Here is a 26,960-nt window from a genome sequence, read left to right on the forward strand (position 1 = left end):
GGCAGATTAGGAGCTCAGGGCCAGCCTGGGCTACATGAGACCTTGTTTCAAAGCAAACAAACAAATGTATAAAAACGGAGTGCACACTGGCTGACTCATGTCCTATTTAGAGATCTCTGTCTGTGAAACTAAACACGGAGCAAGGACTTCAGAGATGAGGTTGTTGTGTGGACACCTGCAGCAACTTGGCTGGGCTGGGGCTGTCGCAGAGTGGAGCAGAGTTGTCTGGACGTCCTTTCAGAGTGCTTGGAGATCTGGTTTTCATGAGTCTGTTGGTTGGGAAATACCAGTCTCTATCCACTCCTGAGGGTTGGGCAAGTTGCTTGTGTCTTTAGCGATGAAAACTCTCAGACTCCATCGAGGTCATTTGGTACCATCCTAGAGATTACCCAAGTACCTTCACATTAGCCTTGTCCCAGCGGGGAGGAGAAGCGAAGCCGAGATTCAGTTGGCTAATCCTGTCTCATGCGTCTCAATCGGTAGAGTGCTTGCTTAGCGTGCATGAAGATCCGGGTTGCACCCTTGGCACTACATAAACTGTGGTGGTGCACACCTGTAATCTGAGCATTTGCGAAGTGGATATCATGGGTTTACATAGTGAGTTCAAGGCCAGCCCAGGATATAGAAGGCCCTACTTCACAAAAAGAAGAAGAGGACAAAAGGAAGGATGGGAGGGGGAATGAATGGCTGCTAAAGTCCCAAGACATTGTAAATGTCACCTCAAGTCATTGTAACAACAGCATCTATTTTCAATAACTCTGGCCTGTTCGTTTTTTAGGCATGACAGAGCTTTACTTAGGAGAAAACTCTAAACCTTCATTTATTCAGGATAAGGAACTCAGTCACTTAATCCTCAAGGTAAGTGGTTGTAGCTGGATTTGGATGGGGGCAGGTTTTCTTGAGTCCACCCTGCTGTAGACATCAGAGAGCCTGTGTCTCACATCTCTTTAACTTAGGAAGACAAGGAGCTAATGCCATATTAGTTAGGAAGAACACACACTTCCTATAAGGGAGAGCAGTAGACTTGTCCACAACAGACCCCGTATGCCTGGAAACACTCCCCTCACACCAAGGATCAGCCACGACTGCCCCCATCTCAGAGCCTCCCACCTGGAGTCCAGTTCCTGGGGATCTTTCATGTGAAGATTAGGGATGAGTCATTTGGAGATCTTCTGTCGTGGCCTAGTCCCTCTCGGGCAGGGCTTTGCAGACTCCACAGCAGAGAATTTGATTCACAGTCTTGCTAGGTGTTATGACATCTTACTAACTAAAATATGCATTCATATTTTTGTTCAGTTTTCCTTCACATTAAAAAAAGTTACTCTTTTATTTTAACTTGGTCTTTAAGATTTATTTTTCATTCATGTGTGTATTTGTGTCTCTGTGTGTGTGTATGTGGGCATGGGGTGCCCTCAAAGGGCAGAGGTTCTCTTGGGGCAGGGTTACAGGCAGTTTGAATCACCTGATGTGGGTGTTGGAAACCAAACTCTGGTCCTCTGAAAGAACAGCAAGTGCTCTTAGCTGAGCAGTATCTCCCAGTTCCTGGACAGTTCATTTAAAACATTTTATTATGCTGGTTTGTCAGGGGAGGGGAATGCATGTCGCAGTGTGTGTGTGTGTGTGTGTGTGTGTGTGTGTGTGTGTGTGTGTGTGTGTGTGTGTGTGTAGATAAGAGAACAACCTGTGGGAGTGGGTTCTCTCTTCCCATCATATAGCTCTGAGGATTCAAACTCATGTCATCAGGCTTGGCAGCAAGCACCTTTACCCATTGAGCCATCTTGCTGGCCCCGGACAGTGAACTCTGTGGATACAAAGCAATCTTTAGGTTGGATAATCATTCAAAGTGCTTTGGAAGCCCAGCCGCTGTCACGGAGGCTTTTTCCACTAGCCACTCCTGTTACCCAGCTCTCCCCATCTGCCTAACTCTTCTCCTGGTTGTTGCATGCAAGCATGCATCAGAACACTAGGCATACAACTCAGTTGGCAGAGTCCCTGCCTACCATGCACACAGCCCTGGGTTTGAGCCTCAGCTCTGCACGCACCAAGTGTGGTTAGTTCTTGCACTTGGGTGGTGCAGTCAGGGATCAGGAGTTCAACGTTGTCCTCAACTACAGAGCAACTTTGAGCCCAGCCTGAACCACAAGAGACTATTTCAAAGGAGAGAGAACACTGTCCTGTAGCATACCATACCCGGGGCCCTGTCCAGCTGTACACTTTTCTGTGCAGGTGCTTACCCAGGGTGATTAGCTGGCTGAGAAATATAGAAATAGAAAATATATTCGAATATTTAAAATTTATTATTAACATGACATCATAGTTCAAGAAGCATAGAAAGGGTTTCTCTCAAGAATGTCCAGTCTGGAGACATGGCCTGCAGGTTAAGAACACTGGCTTTTCTTCCAGATGATCCAGGTTCAATTCCTAGTACCCACATGTGGCTTATAACTATTTTTAGCTCGAGTTCCAGGGGATCTGAGGTCCCCTTCTGCTTCCATGGCCACCAAATATGTACATGGTGCACAGACTTAAATGTGCACACACACATGCCTGTGCACATGCACGCGTGTGTGCACACACACACACATACATACACACACAATGTTTAACCCTTCCTCTCCTGCTTTGCTCAGCATGCCAATAGCAGCAGCTGCAAGTGACATGTTTTGAGAACTTTACAGGGTTTCTCTGTGTAGCAAAATGGGCTTTGGCAAGGGTAGTTTTATTTTAAGATGTTATCATACGAAGTAATGGACTTTATTGTAACATTGTCACATACATATATTTATATGTTGTCCATTTAGCCTTTCCCACCCTCTCCTGTTCCCTCTTGCTGGCCCCTCTCTCACCCTGAGAGAGGTACTCATGTACTTTCATGTCACAATGTCCAGCTACATCTCTTTTTCTCCATTCACCTGCCTCCCAATCCTGTCTCTTCTCTCCTGGGCTCTTTCTACTTCCATGCCCTCTACACACATGGTAAAGTAGTTTGATAATAAGAGATGTCTCAACTAAATAAGCTATAGCTAAAATTTTCATGTCAAAACCTTTAGACTAGAATTCAATTTGACGTTCTTTATAGACTGTATGAAAACTTTTGACTGAAACCTGCCAGCTCTCTAATGGTTCTGAGTTTTAGTGCCACAGTAATTCTCTTGAAAGCTGAGTGAGAATGAGAGAAATTACTCAGTCTTGGCTTTGTTTTAATCCTAGGCAGCAGAAGGCTTCCTGTTTGTGGTTGGATGCGAAAGAGGGAGAATTTTTTACGTTTCTAAGTCTGTCTCCAAAACACTGCGTTATGATCAGGTAATCAAACTGCTGTTTTTCACGTAGTACTGGTTTCTTTTTAACAAATTTTACTTTGAAGCTGTGTCTGGTCCCTCCTCTTTGCCACTACATCAGAGCTTGGAGAGAGATGGATGATGGTAGGGAGAGTGGATTCTGATGACCATCACTGGTGTCTCCATCAGACATTGGGGGAGATGTCATATGACCATCACTGGTGTCTCCATCAGACATTGGGGGTGATGTCATGTGACCATCACTGGTGTCTCCATCAGACATTGGGGGTGATATCATATGACAGTCATTGGCATCTCCTGCAGACATTGAGAGGCAATGTCATCTTCTGGACTCTAGCTTTGTCCAGTATCACAAGCAGTCCCTACAATCAGGATATAATGACCAAATAAGATGACATACTTGAGTCTCTGAAAAATGTGGGTCCCTTCCAGTAGCCCCATTATTGCTCATTATTAAGTTATGCTCATTGAATAATAGCTTTGATCCAACTGCTGGCAACACACTCAAGCCACACAGTTCATGTAACCAGCCTGCTAACCATCTCCTCATGTTAAACTCCATTTGCTTCAGGAGCTACTGGGAAGCTTGTCCCCAAAGCAGTCCCACAGAGCACATGTGTGTGTGGCTGTGTGTGGCTGAAGAACCCAGGTGGAGCACAGCTTTGATGGGGAGTGCCTCCCTCTGGCTTCTACTGCGTTGTTTTAGGGTTAGCAGGTAAAGGGACAGAGCACAAAAGGAGAAGTCTGAGCCTCTGTGAGGGAGACTGGAGACCAAAGAACCCAAAGCTGAAGACAGCTAGGTGTAAGGATCGATGATCCATCCTCTAATTGGAACATATCACACATATATACATACATGTATGTGTACACATACATACATGCACATGTGTACACATAATTGTTTATATATACATGTGTGCACACATGCTGTACACACATGCATACACACATGTGCACACACATAAGAAACTAATAATTCAAAGTAGCCTTCAATCCCATATTAGTGATACTGGGCACTGACTGCGTATCTGTGGCCATTGGTGACACTCCCTGTCTGCTCTGGATGATGTTGGGTCCAATGGTTGCAAACCATTGTAACTGTACAGTTCTTGGCTTTCCAGAGTCAGAAACCTAACACTGCTGTGTGAGTTCTCCACATGAACATATATGAACAGAGCACACAGTATTCTGATACAAAATGTGGATTGCTGGTGTTTTTAATATGAGCAGTATAGCTGGCTGATCCACCTATTCTGTCTCCTGTAGAATATCTACTGGGGACCAAGGTGAGAGAGGGTAGACTAAGGTCTCAACTTCCATGTTTGCCCTTCTGGTCCCACACAGGTCCCACATTGGACACTTTGTTTTATTTGAGATAATTTACCAATTCCTGTAAGCTGTGTATAAGCCTGCTGAAGTGGACATTCTGAATTCCAGGATTTTGGGGAAATGATAGTCATGTCAGCTCCTGTATCCACCAAACCCTGTATTTCAACACTACTTGCAGTTTTAATTTTGGTCTCTGAATGTTAACCATTGTTTGCCAGAACACATGCTCTCCAGTGCTCCCAAATCCCCTTCTTCTTTCTACTGGAGTGGTGTCTCAGTCAGGGGTTCTATTCCTGCACAAACATCATGACCAAGAAGCAAGTTGGGGAGGAAAGGGTTTATTCAGCTTACACTTCCATACTGCTGTTCATCACCAAGGAAGTCAGGACTGGAACTCAAGCAGGTCAGGAAGCAGGAGCTGATGCAGAGGCCATGGAGGGATGTTCTTTACTGGCTTGCTTCCTCTGGCTTGCTTAGCCTTCTCTCTTATAGAACCCAAGACTACCAGTCCAGAGATGGTCCCACCCACAAGGGGCCTTTCCCCCTTGGTCACTAATTGAGAAAATGCCTTACAGTTGAATCTCATGGAGGCATTTCCCCAACTGAAGCTCCTTTCTCTGTGATAACTCCAGCTGTGTCAAGTTGACACAAAACTAGCCAGTACAGGTGGCTTTGCCCTTAATGTAGGGAAGCAGTAGCAGCTGAGCAGTCCTATCCCCTGCGTTAATTTGCCTCTGTCTGTCTGTCTGTCTGTCTGTCTCCTTTACATAAGTCATACTTTTAATTTCTTCTTTGAAATCCCTGTCTATAATACCTGGATACACAGTGAATCTTTGGGGAGTTAATCTACTTCTTCCCAAGACCATCCCTACTGTCCCGGAAGGCAAAGGGCCAGGAGCACCAGTGGATATTTTGTAACACTGAATTCTGAGGGATAGAGTAAGAGGTGTATCTGTGGCCAGATCCAGAACAGAACAGCCTTCAGCAGTGTGTATGAGGTAACCAATACTTAGCTGTGGGTTTTCTGCCTGTTTGTTTTCTCCTGGCTGATTGACCAGAGGGAAACAAACGGCTCATAACTTTTGCTGTGGAGCCTCAAACTGGCAGGCCCCCTATTTGATTTCCAGACTGTAAGAGATTACCTCGGACATTTCTCTTGGGCTTGCACTGCACTGGTCCAATGGCATCCCTTACCACATCTACAAACCCCAGAAAGCCTAGGTATTCTTTCCAAGAACCCATTGGCTGTGGGTTTGTGTTTAGCCTTGCTGCTGGGGTATGTGACAAAGCACAGGCTCACTAGGCTACATTCCAGCTTCGCCATCTTTGGTGTTGCACGACTCAGGGGAGGCAGAATGCAGCCTAAGGTTAGGACCTCAGCCCCTGTCTTTCTGGGTGAGAAACAGCACAGGCTGAGGCCAAGGCTGTGGTTCCCAAACTCCCAGAAACCCAGATGCCACTAGGAACTGAGAGGAATCAGAACCAGGGCTAGAGGGCTGATGATGAGTCCTGGGCTGGAAGAGGGGGAATCAGGCTTAGCTCAGGGGTGAGTGTCTGGAGTGCAGCAGGACCTTCTGCAGGAGACTTAGGTGGCATAGCTCTACAGTGAAGAGAGACAGTCCTTGCTTGTTTAAACTGTTTATTCATGGTGGAAAATGGATCTATACAACTTATTCAGGGTGGACCAGAGATTAAATACCTTTTGCAGAAAGGAATGTCTGGGAAGGGAAGCTTATTGGCTAAACCCTTGGGGGTGGGTCCATGTAGAAACCTCATTAGCATGGAGTACTCTGGGGTCTGTGCTATGTGACTAGTTGTCACGATCCTACGTGGGGTGTCATGGTCACGTGCTCCAGAACAGGAAGCAGGTCAGAAGCAAATTCAAACACCTACTGTTCTCAGTTATGAGAACTGTGGGGACCCCTAAATCTGCTTGACCTTCCCAGTTTTTTCGTCTGGTGACACAGTTCCACTTGCCCCACCATTGGCTACTTTATTGAGTTCTTACATCTACTACCCTTCTCCACCCCAATTCCTTCCAACCCCCAAGACTAGGTAGTGAGAAAGAAGGTGGGAGGCGAAAGGGAGCATGGACCTTGTTAGACTTCTTCCTGCTGCTTAGGGGCATCGAGGTCCTGGGGGGGGGCGGGTCTAATCTTCATTGTCATGATATCTCTAGCCATCAAACAGCAAAAGCAATCAGCAAACAGCAAAACAAGCAGCAAACAGCAAAACAAGCAGCAGGGACCAGCAGCCACTGCAGACTCTCAGGGCTCCGGCCTTTTTATACCCTCTCCAGAGTCCCCAGAATTCCAAGTGCAAAAATCTTCAGCTGGCAGAATCACACCCCTGCCAGAGCATGAGACAAAACATAGTTAGATGTTGGGAGCCGCCCTCACATTCGCCGTCACAAGATGGCGCTGACAGCTGTGTTCTAAGTGGTAAACAAATAATCTGCGCATGTGCCAAGGGTATTTCTCCACCCCATGTACTCTGCCTTCCCCGTGGCAACAACTCGGCCATGGGCTGCAGCCAATCAGGGAGTGATACGTCCTAGGCGAAGGATAACTCTCCTTGAGAGGGAGGGGGTTTCGCTTTCGCTTTGGGGCTTTGGGTTTGCTCGCTTGCTCCTAAAGATGTAAACAATAGAGCTCTTGCTCTGCGCTCTGGCGCTCTGGCTCCTAAAGATGTAAGCAGGGGGCTTTCGTTTTTGGGGCTTGGGGCTTGCGCTCCTGCTCCTGAAGATGTAAGCAATAAAGTTTTGCCGCAGAAGATTCTAGTTTGTTGTGTCTTTCCTGGCCGGTCGTGAGAAAGCGTGCAAGAGTTAGCTGCTGTGGGCAATCTGTAGCAGCCCCATATCCACACTTGAGATTAAAGCAAAAACATATACATAGATAACTGGTTTTTTTTAAGATTTATTTATTTATTATATGTAAGTACACTGTAGCTGTCTTCAGGCACTCCAGAAGAGGACACCAGATCTCATTACGGATGGTTGTGAGCCACCATGTGGTTGCTGGGATTTGAACTCAGGACCTTTGGAAGAGCAGTCAGTGCTCTTAACCACTGAGCCATCACTCCAGCCCCCAATAACTTTTTTTTTTTAAGAAGCCAAAATTCTCACTTTATACATGGATTGAGTTTAGAGAGAAGAGCAATGAATTTTATGTGAGACATGCCCAGTGTTGGAAGTTGTGGAGTAGGAAGGGACCAAATGTTGGGTTTGCATTTTCTTCACATGTTGAGTCATGATGTGGCAGATGTTCTAGGCTTCATTTTCTACTATGATGCAATCCCTCCCCTTATATTAAAGGTTATAGATTTTATGGTCTGTGAGATGTTCAGTTAACACAGTGCTTGCAGTGTTAGCTGAGGATCTGAGTTTGAATCTCAACCTCCCAAGTAGCTGGGTATGGCCCAGCACCAAAGAGGCAGAGACAGGATGATCCTGGGGCTCTCTGGATGGTCATTCTAGCCTTATCAGTGAATTCCAGGTTCAGTGCTTGAATACACACACACACACACACACACACACACACACACACACACAAGACAGAAAGAGGGGGATGGACACACGTAGACATGCATGCACACATACATATGCAGAAAATGATGAAATTTAAATCCTAATGCCTTAGAAATGATCCTAAATTGAGAGCTATCAAGTAAGCTTGCAGAGTAACAAGATTTAAAAGAAAATCAGGAATTGCTGTTTTTATACACCTTATATGCATTTTTTAGATTTCATTTTATGTGTATGAATATTTTGTCTGCTTGTATGTCTGTGTACCACAAAAGCCAGAGGAGCGTATTAGATTTTTTTTTTTGGACTAGAGTACTGAAAGCTGTGAGCTGCCCTGAGTCTTCTAAAAGAGCAGCAAGCCCCCTCAGAATGCATTTTTGTTTGTATTTACAAACAGAACCCTGAGTTGATGTCATGTGGTGCAATGTATTAATATTTGAGCTTAAGAAAAATACACCTTTTGGGGCTGGAGATGTAGCTCAGTGGCAGAGAACTTTCCTGGCAGGGTTAGGGCCCTAGGTTTGATCCTCAGCACTGGTGGGAGGTGGAAAAGGTTGGGAGAATCAATCTTTAACAAGGAAAAGGTATTTATCTTATGTGTGTGAAGGAATGCCCAGAAGTGTTGTAACCGATACTGACTGTGTGTCTGTCATCTAAACAGGCTAGCTTGATAGGACAGAATTTGTTTGACTTCTTACACCCAAAAGACGTCGCCAAAGTAAAGGAACAACTTTCTTGTGATGGTTCACCAAGAGAGAAACCTATAGACACCAAAAGTGAGTTCTTCCTTCTGAGTCTTTGTATTGGCTTCTTTTCTGTTGTGATGATAAAGTACCATGGCAAAAGCAACCTATGGAACAAAGGGCTGCTTCTTAAGCGTACTCTTCCAGAGAGATACAGCCTACCACGGTGGGGAAGAAATACCGTGGAAGCAGGGACAGGGAACTGGCTGATTACAAGTTTATCCACATATAGGAGTTAGAAGGAGATAGGGAGGGAGGGAGGGAGGGAGGGAGGGAGGGAGGGAGGGAGGGAGGGAGGGAGGGAGGGAGGGAGGGAGGGAGGAAGGGAGGAAAGGAGGGAGGAAGGGAGGAAGGGAGGGAGGGAGGGAGGAAGGGAGGGAGGAAGGGAGGGAGGAAGGAAAATTCCTTTACCCTACAGACATATACACTAAATGTATTCATATGAAGATAACTGTGTGGGAATGAGGGAGGGAGGAAGGGAGGAAGGAAGGAAAATTCCTTTACCCTACAGACATATACACTAAATGTATTCATATGAAGGTAACTGTGTGGGAATGAGGGAGGAAGGGAAGGAGGAAGGGAGGGAGGAAGGAAAATTCCTTTACCCTACAGACATATACACTAAGTGTATTCATATGAAGATAACTGTGTGGGAATATATGATTGCTTATAGTTTCAATCTAAATAAAACTTTTGTAAGACAATATTACTTGAGGTTAAAAAGTTGCTGGGGATTTCTTCTCTTCTGTATATGACCCAGATTTCCCTGGTATGAAAGATCTTGTATAATTGGGCTTAGGAAGTATACATATTCATTGTCCAGAGATACTCGACATATGAAAATGTTTAGTGCCAAATGACTACTATGATATAGAAACAGCGGTAAGAGACGTCTCTACTTAAGAGCAGTTGCAGCGTTTGCAGATGATGATCCAGGCTCTGGACCCAGCACACACTCAGTCTTGCCGGGAACTCCAGCTCCAGGGGGTCTGATGCCCTTTCCTGGCCTCTACAGGCACACACAGGCATGCACTTGGTACATAGACATTCACTTGGATGAACACAACACACATAAAATAAACATAGTTTTTAAAAGTTAAAGAAATAATGATCTAACCAGTTTTTAATTTTTGTTTGAGACAGGTTTTACTATGTAGCCTTTGCTGGTCTGTAGCTCCTTGTGTAGACCAGGCTGGCTTTGAACTCACTCCCTGAAGGAAGTCTTAAGATAAATTGCAAGTGTTTTAAATTGTTGAGTGTGGTGATCCATGCCTGCAACTCCAACACTCTAAAGTTTGAGCCCCACCCCCACCCCCCAGACCTACACTCTCTCCTCGAAAACAAAACACTGCCAAGAAAAGACAAACTGAATATATCTGAATATGGTGAAACATTAGAAGGGACTGGAGAGCTAACAACGCTTACTGTTGTTCCTCAAGACCCGAGCTGGTTCTCAGAACCCACATCGGGCCAGGCGTAACCGCGACGCTTGAGCATGCGCACAAGCAGGCGCGCGCATGAGCATGTGCAAAGATGAATCTCTTTTTTAAGAGAAGAGAGAAAGGGACGGGGAGGATTGTTAGCACGTCTGTGATTATTCTGTTCTCATTCCTGCTGCTGTGAAAGCCTCTCAGGTTTACAGTCACCCCTACACTGGGCGACCACGCATGCATTCTGGCTCCAGACGATCTTTCTTCTTTAGAATGAAGAGCTGTACCGTCCCTGTCAAAGAAGAGCAGCCATGCTCGTCCTGCTCAAAGAAGAAAGGTGAGACTCCCGGGAGAGCCGGTGATTCGGAGCCTGGTGCAAAACGCAAGGTCCTAAGTAGTTTCTATCCAGGAAAAAGTAAGTTTCATAGTCACGGCAAGAAATAGGATTCAAAGCGTCTAAGTAAGATTGTTTTTAAACTGAAATTATTTACACTGGCTCACCACCAGGTGCACATCCTGTTGTGCTACTGAATCTGTAGCGAAGAGAACTTTAAGTTAGATTTGGGAGACGTGATGTAGGCCTTAAAGCGTAGTTAACACTCAAGTAACAGAGGCGGGAAAGATTTCTGTGAATTCAAGCCCAGCAGGGCTATGTAGCAATACCCTATCTCAAAGATAAAATAGTAAAATAAAAACTCAAACAACAACAAAGTTCAATCTCTTTTTAAAAAACTTTTTGCTTGTTTGTTTGTCTTTTTATTTTGTGTTTTGTTTTTGTTTTGAGATAGGGTCTCACTTTGTAGCTTTACCCAGGAACTCACTGTGTATACCAGGCTAGCCTCAAATGCACACAGATCCATCTACCTCTGCCTCCTGAGTGTTGGAGTTAAAGGTGCATGCTACTATGCCCAACCCTAAAATAATTTTTTATCTTGCTTTTTAAGTGTGTGTGTGTGTGTGTGTGTGTGTGTGTGTGTGTGTATGCGTGTGTATGCCCACACAAGTGAGTCCAGTGCCAATTGAGGCCATCAGATTCCCTGGAGCTGAAACTAAGGTCAGCTGTGGGCTGCCTGATGCACGTGCTGAGAACTGAACCGAGTTCCTCTGACAGAGCACAGGCACTCCTAACTACTGAACCACCACTCCAAACTCCTGCTTGCTTCTTTTTGAGACAGAGTCTTACTATGTAGTCCAGTAGGGCGGGGATGTAGTATGTATGGCCATATGTGTCTATTAATCATCATCATAACCAACAGTAAGAGATTTGCAAGTTTCTTCATTATAGTCAGACATAGTGTTATAGGCCTGCAATCACTTAGGAGGCTGAGGTAATAGTATCAGGGATTAGAGGATAGCCTGGTATACATAGGGAGCTGGTTAGAGGCTAGCCTGGGCTTCAGAATACATTTGTCTCGAAAAGAAAAAAAAGAAAAGGAAAAAGTGGAGAAAGAGGGAGAAGAAAGGAAAGAGGAAGGACAAGGGGAGGAGGAAGAGAGAGGAAGAGGAGGGAGGAAGAAGAGGGAGGAGAAATATCAGCATCTATAGTGACCTAAGTGTATTGCTATGATTTTTCATTAGACCATAGAAAATTCCACACCGTCCATTGCACTGGATACTTGAGAAGCTGGCCTCTGAATGTTGTTGGCATGGAGAAAGAGTCGGGTGGTGGGAAGGACAGCGGTCCTCTTACCTGCCTTGTGGCTATGGGACGGTTGCATCCATACATTGTCCCTCAAAAGAGTGGCAAGATCAACGTGAGACCGGCTGAGTTCATAACTCGCTTCGCAATGAACGGGAAATTCGTCTATGTTGACCAAAGGTAAACACTCCATGTTTGGCTACCCAGAGGCCACTGGGGCAGCTGAAGCACAGCGTCAAAGCTCCGCTGCAGTTTTCTCCTAACGAGGGCTTGAGAAGAGGAAGTATATTTTAAGTGAAATACGGAGATGGTGATGTTGGTGATTTTGGTAGAACTGGAGGGTAAACTTGGGAAAGTGTTTCCTAGCAGTGGTGTTGAGTCTGCCCTGCTCCATGGCCGCAGTGTTGGTGGTACTGGTGGTACCCTGTACAGGCATCAGCAGGACGTCATGGGGCCTCACCTGGGGTCCTGTTTGCAGTCTAGCTGTGGATGGGGAGGACCAAGGCTAGCTCTTTCTCCAGACGGCTTTCCTGCAACCCGACCTGTGCTGGACCTGCAGTGTTCTGGGAGGCATCACCGTCAGCAACTGCCATGATGTTTTTCTGTTTCAAAAACCAGGGCAACGGCAATTTTAGGATACCTGCCTCAGGAACTTTTGGGAACTTCATGTTATGAATATTTTCATCAGGATGACCACAGTAGTTTGACTGACAAGCACAAAGCAGGTAGGTAATCCATTGAATGAGGTGCTTTGCGGGTAATTTAAAAATGACGTCAGCCAGGTGTGATGGATCACACTAAAAAAAATCTCAGTATCTGGGAGGTGGCTTAGAGGATTGGGAGTTCCAGGCTAACTTGGGCTACATAGCAAACTCCTGTCTAAATAAAGAAAGAAATGATTATACCATCAACTCCGAATTCCTTATGAAATCCAAAATTAATTCTCAAGGCCCTGGTCTGGCTTTGGTGGTGTCTGGGTTTCGGCACAGCCCCCTGGCTGGCCCGGAACCCGCATACACCCTTTCCATCCTCTGGGGGTGGAGTTACAGGCATGAGCCACCACTCCCAGCGTGAAGGCTTTGGTTGTACAGGCTATTCCGCTGACTGCGGCTTTCCTGTGAAGTTCTGCAGAGTAAGGAGAAAATACTTACAGACTCATACAAATTCAGAGTGAAGGATGGTGCCTTCGTGACTCTGAAGAGTGAGTGGTTCAGCTTCACAAACCCTTGGACCAAAGAGCTGGAGTACATTGTGTCTGTCAACACATTGGTTTTGTGAGTAGTTTTCTGTGCTCTTAAGACCTTTGATCTAATTTCAAATGAGTATCACTGCTTCTCTCTCTCTCTCTCTCTCCCTCTCTCTCTCTCTCTCTCTCTCTCTCTCTCTCTCTCTCTCTCTCTCTAGACAGGGTTTCTCTGTATAGCCTTGGCTGTCCTGGAACTCATTCTGTAGACCAGGCTGGCCTCAAACTCAGAAATCCTCCTGTCTCTGCCTCCCAAGTGCTGGGATTAAAGGCGTGCACTACCACCGCCCAGCCCAAGGCAACTCTTATAAGGGCAATATTTAATTGTGTCTGGCTTACAGGTTCTGAGATTCAGTCCGTTATCATTGAGGCAGGAACACAGCAGCATCCAGGCAGGCATGGTGCAGGAGGAGCTGAGAGTTCTACATTTTCATCTGAAGGCTGCTAGCAGAATACTGGCTTCCAGGCAGCTATGAGTGAGGTCTTACAGCCCACACCCACAGTGACACACCTACTCCAACAAGGCCACACCTTCTCTAACAGGGCCACATCATCTAATATAGTGCCACTCCCTGGGTCAAGCATATTCAAACCATCACGAACACCTTTAACACTGCTTGGTTCTCTGTCTATATGACAGCTCAGTTTCTCAGGGGAGGGGTCACAGATGCCAGATCTCTGTGGGCTTCTCCCATATCCATCCCCAGATCAATGTCTGCATTAGTTACAGCCCTGGTACAACATAAAGTCATGGAAATGGTTGTTGTTCCAGCTCACTTAGGAATAACAAGAGGAAAAAAAAAACCTCTGTGTTTGGGGGAGGTACAGGGTTTCCCTACAGTCTGCAGCTGGTGACCCCACAGAGCAGAACCCGAGGCTGCAGCAGCCAGCGGTCTGAGAACTTCCTATCTCTCCATTGACGTTAGTTGTTCAGATTAAGCCGACCATTGGCCTTCTGTAATCTACTACTTCGTGCTTGGTAAATGTCTGGTGGTAAAGGTGGCAAGGGTAGGCATTGTTATGCCTACCTATGTTCTTGGCACTCGGGAGGAAGAGACAGGCGGATGAGAAATCCAAAGTCATTTTTGGCTACCTAGGGAGTTTGAGGCCAGCCTAGATTATTTGAGACCTTGTCTCAGAAAAAACAAAAACAAAAACAACAACAACAACAACAAAAAAACAGAAAGAAAGAGAGAAAGGAAGGAAGGAAGGAAGAAGAGGGAGAGAAGGATGGAGAAGGAAGAAGAGGAGGAGGAGAAGGTAGGAGGGATGTAGCTCAGTGGTAGAGTACTTGCTTAATGTACATGACCCTTGGTTCAGTCCCCAGGAAGGAAGGCCGGGCACATGCATTTAATGCCATTTACTAAGGACTAAAGGCAGGCAGTTCTGAGTTTGAGGTAAACTTGGTCTGTGTAACATGTTCCAGGATAGCCAGGAGAGACCTTGTCTTGAAAGAAAAATAAAACAAAAAAGAAACAGTGTATTTTTCTGTGCCTCTTTGCCACAAGAAACTGTGCCCAGCACAGCCAAGAGAGCAGAAATCTGCCAGTGTCCTGGGGGGGTGGGGGGGAAGCTCTCCTCTAGCCTGGTGCTCACGGCCCGTTCATCCTGGCCTGAGCTTTGTTGCCCTGCTAAGTTTTTAAGTGGGTGTAAGGTTTTGTCAAGCCAACTCCATTTGCTTGTCTTATGCTCAGTTTACACAGTACTAGGAGGCCTGTACCTCCCATGTTCCGTCTGCCATTCCGATACAGCTGTGGACCTTTTGCACTAGGTGAACCGTCACTGTGGGAATGAGACCACTGGGGCATTTGCCATAGATCCTGATCTTAGCTGAAGTGAACAATAAAATACAAATGAGTGGAAATTTGGCAAATCAAATACTTGGAGCCAACGTGGATACATTAATAGATTCCCTGCACCTCAGGGAGTGTCATGTGTTTTTCTGACCTCCAGGGGGCGCAGTGAGACCAGGCTGTCTTTGCTTCATTGCGGCGGCAGCAGCCAGTCCTCCGAAGGTAAGACGGAGCTTCAGGTCAGGCGTGGTAACTCAGATGCATCATCCGGTAAGGATTCCATGAACACGTGCTTTTCTGTCTAAGAATGGAGAAACTTTCCAGGGAAAGTTAGAAAACATTTTGACTGGACAGGTCCGTGCACTGGGCTATAGAAGGAGATAGGGGCAGGAGAGGTGGCTCAGAAAGTCCGGGCCCTTCTTGTATACAGATACTGATCTGAGTTTAATCTCCAAAACATACATGAAGGTAGAAGGAAAGGACTGACATCACAGTGTGTCGTCATACACAAATCACACATACATATATCATACACACTCATACCATGTATGCATATATATATGTGTGTATGTATATATACATACACATACATCATACATGCACATATCATACACACATACACACATCATATACATACATCATACACACATATCATATACCCATACACATATATACATCATACACCTCAAAACATATATACATCATACACATACATCATACATACATATATCATACACACATATCAAAACACATATATCATATACATCAAAACATACATACACACAAACACACATACACACATACATCATACACATGTAAACATAAACACACACAGATATGCATATACACACATGTATCATACATGCAAACACATATACACACACATGCATGCATCACATATATACAATATCTTACATGCACATTCACTAAAAACTAAGGGCCTGTGAGGTGGCTCAGCAGATAAAGGTATTTGCCTCTAAACTGACTAATAAGTTGGGAAAGGACAGACTTCCACACATGGTCCTTTGACCTCCAAGTGTATGCTGTAACATGCATGCGGCCACATACATCCTTCACACACACAATAATGAACAAGAGACCAGGTTAGGAAGTCACATAGACCCCATAGGAAACTTCCAGGAACAGAAGTCCCCTTGAGGTGCCAGAGCACCTGGTTCATGTCTTCACCTTTAGTGTAACATGGCACTACACACAAGTCGCTGTTCACCTGACTGGTTCCCGACTGGACAGAGTTTCTTGTAATCAGACTGGTGTTGTCACATGGTCTCCCTCTAGCCTTATCCATGGTGTTCATGGCTTACCACTAGATAAATGAAAGACTGTCATGAAGGGCCTATTTTTCCATCTCAGATTTTTTTTTAACCACAGGGATGTGCTCATGTTTTATATACAAAATGTATTTTTTTAAGTATCTGAATATGGTGGGGACATATGCATGTAATCCCAGCACTTAGGTAGAGTCAGGAGGATCAGGAGTGAGAGGCCGGCCTCAGCCACTTGAGACACTGTCTAAACAAAGCAAAGCAAAAATTAGGAGGTAGAAACAGGCAGATCTCTGAGTTTGAGGCCAGCCTGGTCTACAGAGTTCCTGGAAAGCCAGGACTACACAGAGAAACCCTGTTTTGAGACAACAAAAAGTAAAAACGGGTAGACAAACAAACACACATCTGGGGCTGAAAAGACGGCTCAGAGGTTCAGAGCACTGGCTGCTTTGGAAGGACCTGAGTTTGGTTCTCGGCACATCTCGGCTCACAGCTGCCTGGAACTCTGGGCGATTCCATGCCCTTTTCTGACCTTTATGGGCAGTGTATGCATTTGATGCACCTACATATATACAAGCCAACACTCATACACATAAAACAGAATAAACATAAACAACACAAAAGGAGCAATGAAATATGAAGTGGTGTTTCCATGGCTTCACTGTAAGGGAAAAGACCATGCTGAAGGCCATGGGTCACTGCTGTGCCTTTGTGACTCTGCGCACATCTGTGATCGCCGCTCACAGCATCTTAAACATTGGGAATTGCTGAATAAAAGGTTGCATGTTTTCTGTTACCTTAAGATGTGGATCATCTATTTCTTTTCAGGAGAAAATTAGGGAATTATCTGAATAGAAAGAAAGCCACTAGCTAGGGCTGTGCACTCTAGCGCCCTTCCCTGAGTTTTCTCTTGTGCTGTTGCCTAGACTCATTTAGACAATCCTGCATCAATGTGCCCGGTGTATCCACGGGGACCGTCCTTGGTGCTGGGAGTATTGGAACAGATATTGCAAATGAGGTTCTGAGTTTACAGAGGTAAAGATGTATTACTGCAAATATTCTCGTGTAAATGGCTGCTGTAGTTAAACCAGTACATAGACCAGTCATTCTCCTACTTGTGTGTGTATGCGTGTGCACGTGTGTGTGCGTGCACGTGTGTGTAAGTGTACCAGCATGCAGTAGGGCAGGACAGCGTAGGTGGTGTGGTGTGTGCCTATAAGTGGCTTGCTTGCAGGGACAGAGGCATCAGATCCCCTGGAGCTAGAGTTGCCAGCAGTTGGGAGCCACCCAGATAAGGACTTTTATAATCTCATTTTGGACAAGTTATTTCAAAACATCATATGAAATCCAGAATTCAGGAAGAAAAATCGATAAATTTAATTGCATAAAAAGTTCAAAATTGATGCATAAACTACACAGTTAAAATAAATGAATATATATACCAGAAAGTGTGTGCATTGTATGTGTGTGTCAATGCATCCACAGCTTGCATATGTGTGTGTCAGTGCATGAACAACATTCATGTGTGCATGCACAGAATGCATGTGTGTCAGTGCATGCACAGCTTGCATATGTGTGTGTGGGGGGTAAGTGCACACCACTGCATGTGTGTGTGGAGTATTTTCAGCACTTCGGGGTGAAAGATAAGTCTGCCATGTAAGAAGTCAACTGGTCTCAAGTACTGAATACGGAATATTTAGTCTGGGGTTCTTTGCTGTTGTTTATCAGTGACTTATGATACATTCAGAGGAGAAAGACTCCTTCTAAAATCCTGTCTGAGGAATAAATATCTCTTGTCTCCCTTCTCAGATTACACTCTTCATCCCCAGAAGATGCAAGCCCTTCAGAAGAAGTGAGAGATGACTGCAGTGTAAATGGTGGGAATGCCTATGGGCCTGTGAGTGAAGTAAATGTTCATTGTCATTATGTCAGGACCATTCTATGAAGATACATGGACCTTTCTGCTGACTCGGTCATCTTAAGGGGAGGTATAGGTCAGTGGTTACAGGAGACATGGTTAGAGGCATACAAAAGGGCTGCAGGGTGTGTGTGGCTCACATACCTAGTCTTTGTAATGTTGGGTTCAGAATTTAAACTCTGCCTCAGTGTCCTCACTTGTAAGGCAGGTATGATGATAACATACCGTGGATTAGGCAATGGAGATAGGGTGCCATGTAGCCCAGGCTGGCCCAAAACTCGCTGTGTAGCTGAGGATTACCTTAAACTAATTTTCCTACCTCCACCTTCCAAGGGCCAGGAGCACAGGCATTCACTACCACACCATTTAAATCCAAACTCTCCAAATGGTGGCTGCCACACCTGCTAGGTGCTCAGAGAGCGGGAGCTTTTACGATCATCACAGATTCTAACATGGCAGCTTCAGAGTACTCATGTAGTTTGAACGAGATTTAAATGAAATAAGTACCAGAGGCCACTTGGTCAAACTGATTAATACAGCTAACTGAAATACATGTTGCTTGTATAGTAATTACGCCATAGGCTGGTGGGGCTCACCTGCCATATGGCAGCTTGAGAGGTGGAAACTGGTGCATTCAGGGCCCCCCAGGCATAAAGAGTAGCCTCAACGCTAGCTTAGGCAACTTAGTGAGACCCTGTCTCAGAATAAAAAGGTTTTAAATATTAAAAAATGTAAAGGGATGGATGTATAGCTTAGTGGTAGAACACTTGGATGGTCCATGGAGGACCTGGGATTGATCCCCATGTGGGGCCGAGGACAATAAGCCTACTGCGATCTGGAGAGGAGGAGGAGGAGGAGGAGGAGGAGGAGGAGGAGGAGGAGGAGGAGGAGGAGGAGGAGGAGGAGGAGGAGGAGGAGGAGGAGGAGGAGGAGGAGGAGGAGGAGGAGGAGGAGTGGTGGTGACCAGGGGAACATGGGCCAGAAAACACAAACATCACATGATATGGATAAAACTTGTGTAGAAATATAATGTATCTTCCTATCTTATCATTTATTCATTTAACAAATACAGTAATCTCATAGAAATGGACATATAAGCCATTGTAATAAAATCTTCTGGCCTCCACAGTGCGTGCATACATGTACAGACACACACATCACACACACACATGTACAGACATACATCTCACACGCATGCATATGCATGTATGTGCACACACATGTACAGACACGCACATCACACACACAGGCATGCACATACACTCATATAAAGGGATCTAGGCTTTAGTGTCAGATGCCTTGGTTTGGAATCTGGTGGCTCTCAGCTTCTGAAATGGAAGATGCACGTGGAGTGTGGGGCACCAGAGTCCTCACGCACGCACGGCTGATGAAGGTGCTGGTGCCGGTCGTTCTGACAGCACCCATGGTTCTCACTGTGCTCAGGTAGGAAGGAGCCTTGCTGACCGCTCTGTCCTGCTTTTCCAGGCATCCACTAGGGAGCCTTTTGCAGTGAGCCCTTCTGAAACAGAGGTCCTGGAGGCTGCCAGGCAACACCAGAGCACTGAACCCGCCCACCCTCACGGACCACTTCCCGGTAAGTTGTCCTTGTCATCAGACACCGTGTACATTCCCAGTCTCTGTCGTTGACACTGTGTCCTTAAACACAGGGGCCTTTTGAAGAAGCAGGTAGTTTTTAAAATAAGATTTTTTTTTCCCCAATCAGGAAGCACACTTCTGTAATGCCAACATTTACAGGTTGAGGCAGAGTATTACCATGAGTTCAAGGCTATCTTGGGCTACATAGTGAGCACTAGGCCAGCCAGGACTAATAGAAAGTCCCTGTCTCAAAAAGCACCCCACACACCCCATAAACAACCACCAAACCCAGTCACTAGGCAGATGCCAACAAGAGCTTGCTGACCGGAGCCTGATATAGCTGTCTCCTGTGAAGCTCTGCCAGTGCCTGGCAAATACAGAAGTGGATGCTCACAGCCATCCACTGAATGGAGCACAAGGTCCCCAAATGAAGGAGCCAGAGAAATACCCAGGGAGTGATGGGGACTGAAGTCCCATAGGAGGAATATCAATATGAACTAACCAGCACCCCCAGAGCTCCCTGGAACTATACCACCAATCAAAGAAAACACATGGTGGAACTTGTGGCTCTAGCAATATATGTAGCAGAGGATGGCCTAGTCAGTCATCAATGGGAGGAGAGACCCTTGGTCCTGTGAAGGTTCTATGCCCCAGTGTAGGAGAATGCCAGGGCCAGGAAGTGGGAGTGGGTGGGTTGGGGAGCAGGGGGAGGGGGGAGGGGATAGGCAATTTTCAGAGGGAAAACTAGGAAAAGGGATAACATTTGAAATGTAAATAAAGAAAATATCTAATGTTTTAATTAAAAAGCCCCCTCCCAAAGCATACCCAGGATTTCAGCATCTGCACACAATGGTCAGCAGTCATTGTTTTGGGGTTTTTTATTTGTTTGTTTGTTTGTTTTGTTTTTTATAATTTTTTTTGAGACAGGGTTTCTCTGTATAGCCCTGGCTGTCCTAGAACTTACTTTGTAGACCAGGCTGGCCTCGAACTCAGAAATCCGCCTGCCTCTGCCTCCTGAGAGCTGGGATTAAAGGCATGTGCCACCACGCCCGGCTGTTTTTTTACAATTTTTAAATTTTTATCGTATGTGGATGGATGTTTTTTGTCTTCACGTATGCAGTCTCCTCAGAAAGGTTATTGTCTACTCTAGAACCTGAGCTGCAGGTTGTGAGCTGCCACGTGGGTGCTGGGAATCAAGCAGGGCTCCTCTGGAAGAGCACGTAACTGCTGATCTCTCTCTCCTGCCCCATCAGTTATTCTTGGTATGAAGATGTGCGTCAGTCACTAAACCTGTCACAAAGGGTGCAGTCATCAGTTGAGCCTTTTAGGATTTTGCTGAATACACATAATTCAAATAAAAATTTAAAAGTATTTCCATGTAGGAAAAAAATGTCCATTCTCAAGAATTACCAAGAAATTAAAAAAGGCTCGTGCTAAAAAATAAAATAAAATAAAATAAAATAAATAAAGGAAAAGTGCAGGAACCCTGGAGAGATGACGCAGTGGTTAAGAGCACTGGCTGCTCTTGCAGAGGACCCGAGTTCAATTCCCAGCACACACACGGCATTTCCTCTGGTACTGCATGTACAAGACACACAGACATACATGCGGGTAAAACACACATATACGTACAATAAAATAATATTTTAAAAATCCAACTTCTGCAATTTAAGACATGTATTTCGCTTTCCCTGGCTTTAACTAATTTAAAGACATGTGTTCTGAGTTCCTCCTGTCAGTGTGATAAAGCGAGAAGTGGCTTAGAGAAGAAAGTCGAGGAAGCGCACGGTTCCCAGCCACAGCCCATCACCGAGAGGAGGCTGTTAGTCAAGCCATGGTCAACAGCAGACAGAAAGGATTCACGCTAACTTGTTTGCTTTTGTCCTCACACAATTCAGGACGCAGCCCATGAAATGGTAACACCCACAGTCAGGGCAGCTCTTCTATAAAAGTTCCTCACAGGCCTTCTTCCCACAGGTCCAGACAATTGCTCACTGAGACACTCTTCCCAGGTTCTAGATTGCAGCAAATTGACATTTAAAGCTAAGACTTGGGGGCTGGAGAAATGTCTCAATGGCTAAGAGCACTGACTGTTCTTCCGAGAGGATCTGGGTTCAATCTCCAGCACCCACATGGCAGCTCACCACTGTCTGTACCTCCAATATTTGACACCCTCACACAGACATATGTGGAGGCAAAACACCAATGCAGATAAAATAAAATAAAACGCTAAGCCTCACCCAGGTTTACCTCTTGTATCCCGGGTTGGGCTCTCACATGTCTGTAGCTAAAGATCACCTGGAACTTCTGGTTCTCCCACCTCATGCTGGGGTTGCAGGTGTATACCACCATGCCTGGTTTATCCAGCGCTGGGCATCAAACTCAGGGCTTCATGCGTGGCAAGCCCTTCACTAACAGAACCTCGGACCCTGCCATTGGCCTTGCTGTTCTTGACTACAGTTGTGTTTTTACATCTATTTTACGTGCATGAGTGTTCTGCTCACATGTATGTCTGTGTACCACACACATGCCTAGTGCCTACATCTAGAGATCCCCTGGAGCTGGAGTTACAGATGGTTGTGAGCCCCCGACGTGGAGCCCCTGCACGAGTGCTCCTAACCTCTGAGCCTTCTCTCCAGTCTCACTGACTGTAGGTATTTATCACGACCTGCCCGTACTTACATAGTCCTGTGTTTTAACTTACAGGTGACAGTGCCCAGCTGGGTTTTGATGTCCTGTGTGACAGTGACAGCATAGACATGGCTGCATTCATGAATTACCTCGAAGCAGAGGGGGGCCTGGGTGACCCTGGGGACTTCAGTGACATCCAGTGGGCACTCTAGCATTTTGGCTTTGTACTTTAACATGAGAATCATTTCAGAGTGTTTCATTGACAAAACACTGTACTCTTGAGCACTGTATTGGTACATTTTTTATCTCTTATTACTAGTCTACTGACTTTTATATATCTGCCCTTTATTCTCACTGGGATGTGCGGAGTCACACATGCTCCTCCAAAGAGAAACAGCCAAGTTTATCAATCCCTCTTTACACAGTGAGAAGGCAGCTTGGGGGTCAGGCTGCCATATTTTTGCTAAAATATTCTGACCAAAAACTGCTACCAACCATATTGTTAGGGCTTTTTTTAAATATATATATACTTTTGTTTTTGAGTTTGGGATTTTTGTTTTGTTCTGTCTGTTTTCTGTTTTTGTCTTCAAGACAGGGTTTCTCTGTGTAGCCCTGGCTGTCTTGTAACTCACTCTGTAGACCAGGCTGGCCTTGAACTCAAAGATCCGCCTGCCTCTTCCTCCCAAGTGTTGAGATTAAAGCCATATATCACAATTCCCAGCTTAAATACAGTCCCTAAAATCATGAGGCAATGAGAAATCACTTAGAAGCCAACTTTCTTCTAATAATTTGGAATTTAGAAGGCATTTTTAAAAAGTAACTAACCCAGAGGTAGCTCAAATGGAGTGTAAGAATTAGGATGATTTAAAATTCTGGCCCAGGAATGCAGCTCAGGTGACAGAGTCCTTGCCTAGCACCAAGTCTTGGGTTCAGTTCCTAGCACTGTAAACCAATTTGGGTGCACACTTTGTAATCCTGGCACTCAGGAGGATCATAAATTCAAAGCCAGCCTTGGCACAAAGCAGATTGAAGGTCAGCCTGGGATTCACGAAACCCTGTCTTTTAAAATAAATAAAAAAAGATTATTTAAATTTCTGCCTATTTGCCTTTCTGAAGAGTCATACTTTAGAGTGTGTGTGTGTGTGTGTGTGTGTGTGTGTGTGTGTGTGTGTGTGTGTGTTTTCCCTTCACGCATGTCTGTGTACCACTTGCCTGCCTGTACCTGTAAAGGCCACAAGAGGGCATCAGGTCCCCTGGAACTGGAATTACAGACAGTTGTGAATTGCAGTGTGGACTTCTGGAAGAGAAGCTAGTGCTCTTAGCCATGGAGTCAAGTCACACTGATTGTATTTTAATTTAATTGTCTTTGCTGAGTATACTTACACAGGCCCTCTTCTGTGCTTCTCAAATGCAGCTAGATGAGCTGAGCTGAAACTGAACGGTGTTCAGACCCACTCTTTCTTCTTTGTGTTGCTACATCTCCTCCCAGCCCCTGAATGGTCCTCTGAGCCCTCACCCTAGTGTCCTTCTGTGACCTTGCGTTGTGCCAACTATTTGGGCTATAGAAGGTCAAACAGAACTTCTGTCAGACCTGTGATTTGGAAGCCTCAGCCTTGAAGCATGAAGGATGCTGGAGTCCAGCAGACAGAGGGTCTGCCCACACACTGCATTAGGGGACGGCACATAGTCAGACTTGTTTCTAGCAGCTCGTGTTAGAGGATAATATGTCATGGTGATATGTCCTAAAGAGCAGGTGGGCAGGACATCACACATCTCTCATCCCAGCTCCAGGACGCCTGTGAGTCTGAAGTCTGCCTGGGCTACATTGGGAGTTCTAGGTCATCTTGGGCTACAGTGTGAATCCTTATCTCAAAACAAAAGCAGGTGGAACAACCCTCATGGTCTGAGAGGAGCTTCGAGGGCCATGACCACCCTTCACAATGGCGGTTCCTCTCTCAGCCAGAGGACAGACCATTCCTGACACTCAGGAGCAGATGGCTGGGCTCAAGCTCTGAGGATATCTTCACTCCTTTTCAGCCCACTGAAATGTTTTTCTACAGATCCTACTGGCCTGGACCCAGAATCCACCCTCCCCAGCCCCACCCCATGTTTTGTGGTACTCCACCCTCAGATGTTTAGTGTTTCCTTCCTGTTTCTGTTTGGTTGATCCCATTGCATTGGCGTGACAGACTTTTATAGTTTACACAATATTACCTTTTTCTGCCATATTTGTTAAATTTTTAGTAAGAAATAATTGTCCAAAAATTGCATCAAAGTATCATAAAGACAGCACTGCAGTTTGGTGTGTGTGTGTGTGTGTGTGTGTGTAGTTTTTTTTTTTTTTGAGACAGGGTCTTCCTATGTATCCCAGGCTACACCTGGACTCACCCTGTATCCCAGGCTAGCCTAGAACTTTCTGCAGCCTTCCTGCCCCAAATGCTGGTTCGAGGATTGATTGTACCACTGAGCACTGGCTCAGGTTTGGAATTTTCAACCCTAAGAATTACAACTATAATAACATAGCGGAGTTGGGGAATAGCCTGGACAGAGACCCCATCAGGGGAGTCCCTGTGCCTGCTTCCCTGTGGTAAGAGGCTTGGTCTCTAGTCTTGGCTTTGATCCTGTGACTCTGACCCACAGTGTGGAGCCCATGGTAGACACAGGGCTGTGTGTCCCAGGTTTTGGGGTCACATACATAAACCTTGCTCTTTTTATTTTTTTAAATGTGGCCAGCATGTGCTTCTACTGGACAGCAGCGCACTAGGACATTTACTCGGTGGATATTATAAATAACAGAGAAAAGGCTGCGGGATGGGGCAGTCTACTCCTGGTCCTCAGAGACTGAGTGAAAAAGTTCTCTGAGAATTCCGGGCCAACCCAAGCTGCAAAGTGAGATTTCAAAGTTGCCATGAATTTTATCATAGCCTGAAGAAAAACGAGGCTTTAGTTCAATAGTGACACCATATGGTTGATAAATGCAGAAACCTGTTGAGAGACAGGAAGACACCAGGAAATACAGAAGAAACAGGAGCTGGTGGAATAAAGGGGGTTGTTTGTAGTCGCCTTTTAAAAGCTGTATCTGCAATGCAGGTATTCAGGAGGCTGAGGCTGAGGCAGAAGGATCACTGTGAGTTTGAGGCTGGTCTGAGCAACATGATGAGGCTCTGCCTCATTGAAACCAGAATAAATAAACTGCAGTCCCGGTCTTCAGGCTCAGCACTGTGGTGTGAGCCAGGCAAGATCTCCTGAGCCTACTGTGTTCCTGGAGCCCGTGTCAGACCCAGGTGGAGAGCGGACTGCGACTGGTGTGCCCAGCAGTAGATAGAAGAGGGGTGATGTCTACAACTCTCCAGAGACAGCAGGGAAATTGCTGGAGTGGCTAGTAGGTGCCTCTCTCCCCTTTCTGAGGGGCTTTCCTTGGATTAATTCCCACTCCCTGGGGCCTGGGAGAGGCACTTGAGGGCTCTGTGTGGAATGCAGTGGCCCTTTGACTGTTGAGTGAGAGATGTTTGTTTGCTAGAGGGGCCTGGAGATCCTTCTCACGCTGTACAGAGAAGTTCCCAGAGTGCCAGTCAGTGCAAACGGCAGAGAGCCTGGCATGCTGGTGCCCTCTGACCTCTGAGACGCTGTCATCACCCAGACTTCTCGAGTGAGGATTTGTAGTTCATTTCCTGCTCTTTCTGACTCTCTTGTTTGTATATATTGATATTTTTTTAAGAGTCTCTGGCAAATAATGAGAAGAGTGAAATTAAATTATATTTATATGAAAAACTAGTTTGTGTTTTTTTTTAATTTAATAAACTTTCTCCCTTGAAGCTGTGAATTAGTTTCTAATGTAGAAACAAGACTGAGGAAAGGGCTGGCGTCGTCTGACTCTCTGGGCAGAGCAGAGCACAGCATCTATCCACATTCATGTGCTGTTCAATGACTGACCATTTAGTGTAGAATTTGATGCTGGATTCCCCACTAAGCCATTATATTGCTTTTTCTTTTTTTATCTCTTCTTTCTGGAGCATTTAAAAAATATTTATAATTTGTTTTTCTACAGATCCTACTGGTCTGGTCCCAGAATCCACCCTCCCCAGCCCCACCCACATGCTCTGTGGTACTCCACCCTCCGATGTTTAGTGTTTTCTTCCAGTGTGTCCTGTTTCTGTTTGGTCAATTTTATTGCATTGGTGTGACAGACTCTTATAGCTTACATAATATTACTTTTTTCTCCTGTATTTGTTAAAATTTTAGTAAAAAATAATTATCCAAAAATTGCATCAAAGTATTATAAAGACAGCACTGTAGTTTGGGGTGTGTGTGTGTGTGTGTGTGTGTGTGTGTGTGTGTGTGTGTGTGTGTGTGTGTGTGTAGTTTTTGAGACAGGGTCTTCCTATGTATCCCAGGCTACACCTGGACTCACCCTGTATCCCAGGCTAGCCTAGAACTTTCTGCAGCCTTCCTGCCCCAGCTGCCGGTTTGAGGATTGACTACACCCCTGGGCAATAGCTCAGGTTTGGAATTTTCAACCCTAAGAATTACAAC

The 26,960-nt window shown here is 45.5% G+C and overlaps 1 protein-coding gene across 21 annotated transcripts in view; it reads left to right on the top strand.

The window, feature by feature from the left end:
* The window catches only part of Arntl2 (aryl hydrocarbon receptor nuclear translocator-like 2), a 38,801-nt gene extending 15,279 nt beyond the window's left edge, over window positions 1-23,522 (top strand). For 5 of the 21 annotated variants that reach the window (XM_017321603.2, XM_006507049.3, XM_006507048.3 and 2 more), the window contains 12 exons: window positions 779-858; window positions 3,211-3,303; window positions 8,813-8,927; window positions 10,521-10,661; window positions 11,903-12,143; window positions 12,582-12,688; window positions 13,087-13,237; window positions 15,160-15,269; window positions 17,209-17,317; window positions 18,092-18,179; window positions 19,686-19,794; window positions 22,503-23,518. In XM_017321603.2, coding sequence (XP_017177092.1) covers window positions 779-858; window positions 3,211-3,303; window positions 8,813-8,927; window positions 10,521-10,661; window positions 11,903-12,143; window positions 12,582-12,688; window positions 13,087-13,237; window positions 15,160-15,269; window positions 17,209-17,317; window positions 18,092-18,179; window positions 19,686-19,794; window positions 22,503-22,639 — 1,481 coding nt within the window. In that variant the 3' untranslated portion in view covers window positions 22,640-23,518. Of the gene's footprint in view, window positions 1-778; window positions 859-3,210; window positions 3,304-8,812; window positions 8,928-10,520; window positions 10,662-11,902; window positions 12,144-12,581; window positions 12,689-13,086; window positions 13,238-15,159; window positions 15,270-17,208; window positions 17,318-18,091; window positions 18,277-19,685; window positions 19,795-22,502 lie in introns of those variants that run through there. The other 16 variants (XM_006507061.2, XM_030255433.1, XM_030255434.1 and 13 more) reach the window with 15 other exon arrangements.
* Window positions 23,523-26,960: the final 3,438 nt, after the last annotated feature.

This window comes from Mus musculus, chromosome 6 (genome assembly GCF_000001635.26).
Source record: "Mus musculus strain C57BL/6J chromosome 6, GRCm38.p6 C57BL/6J".
Classification (NCBI taxonomy): Eukaryota; Metazoa; Chordata; class Mammalia; order Rodentia; family Muridae; genus Mus; species Mus musculus.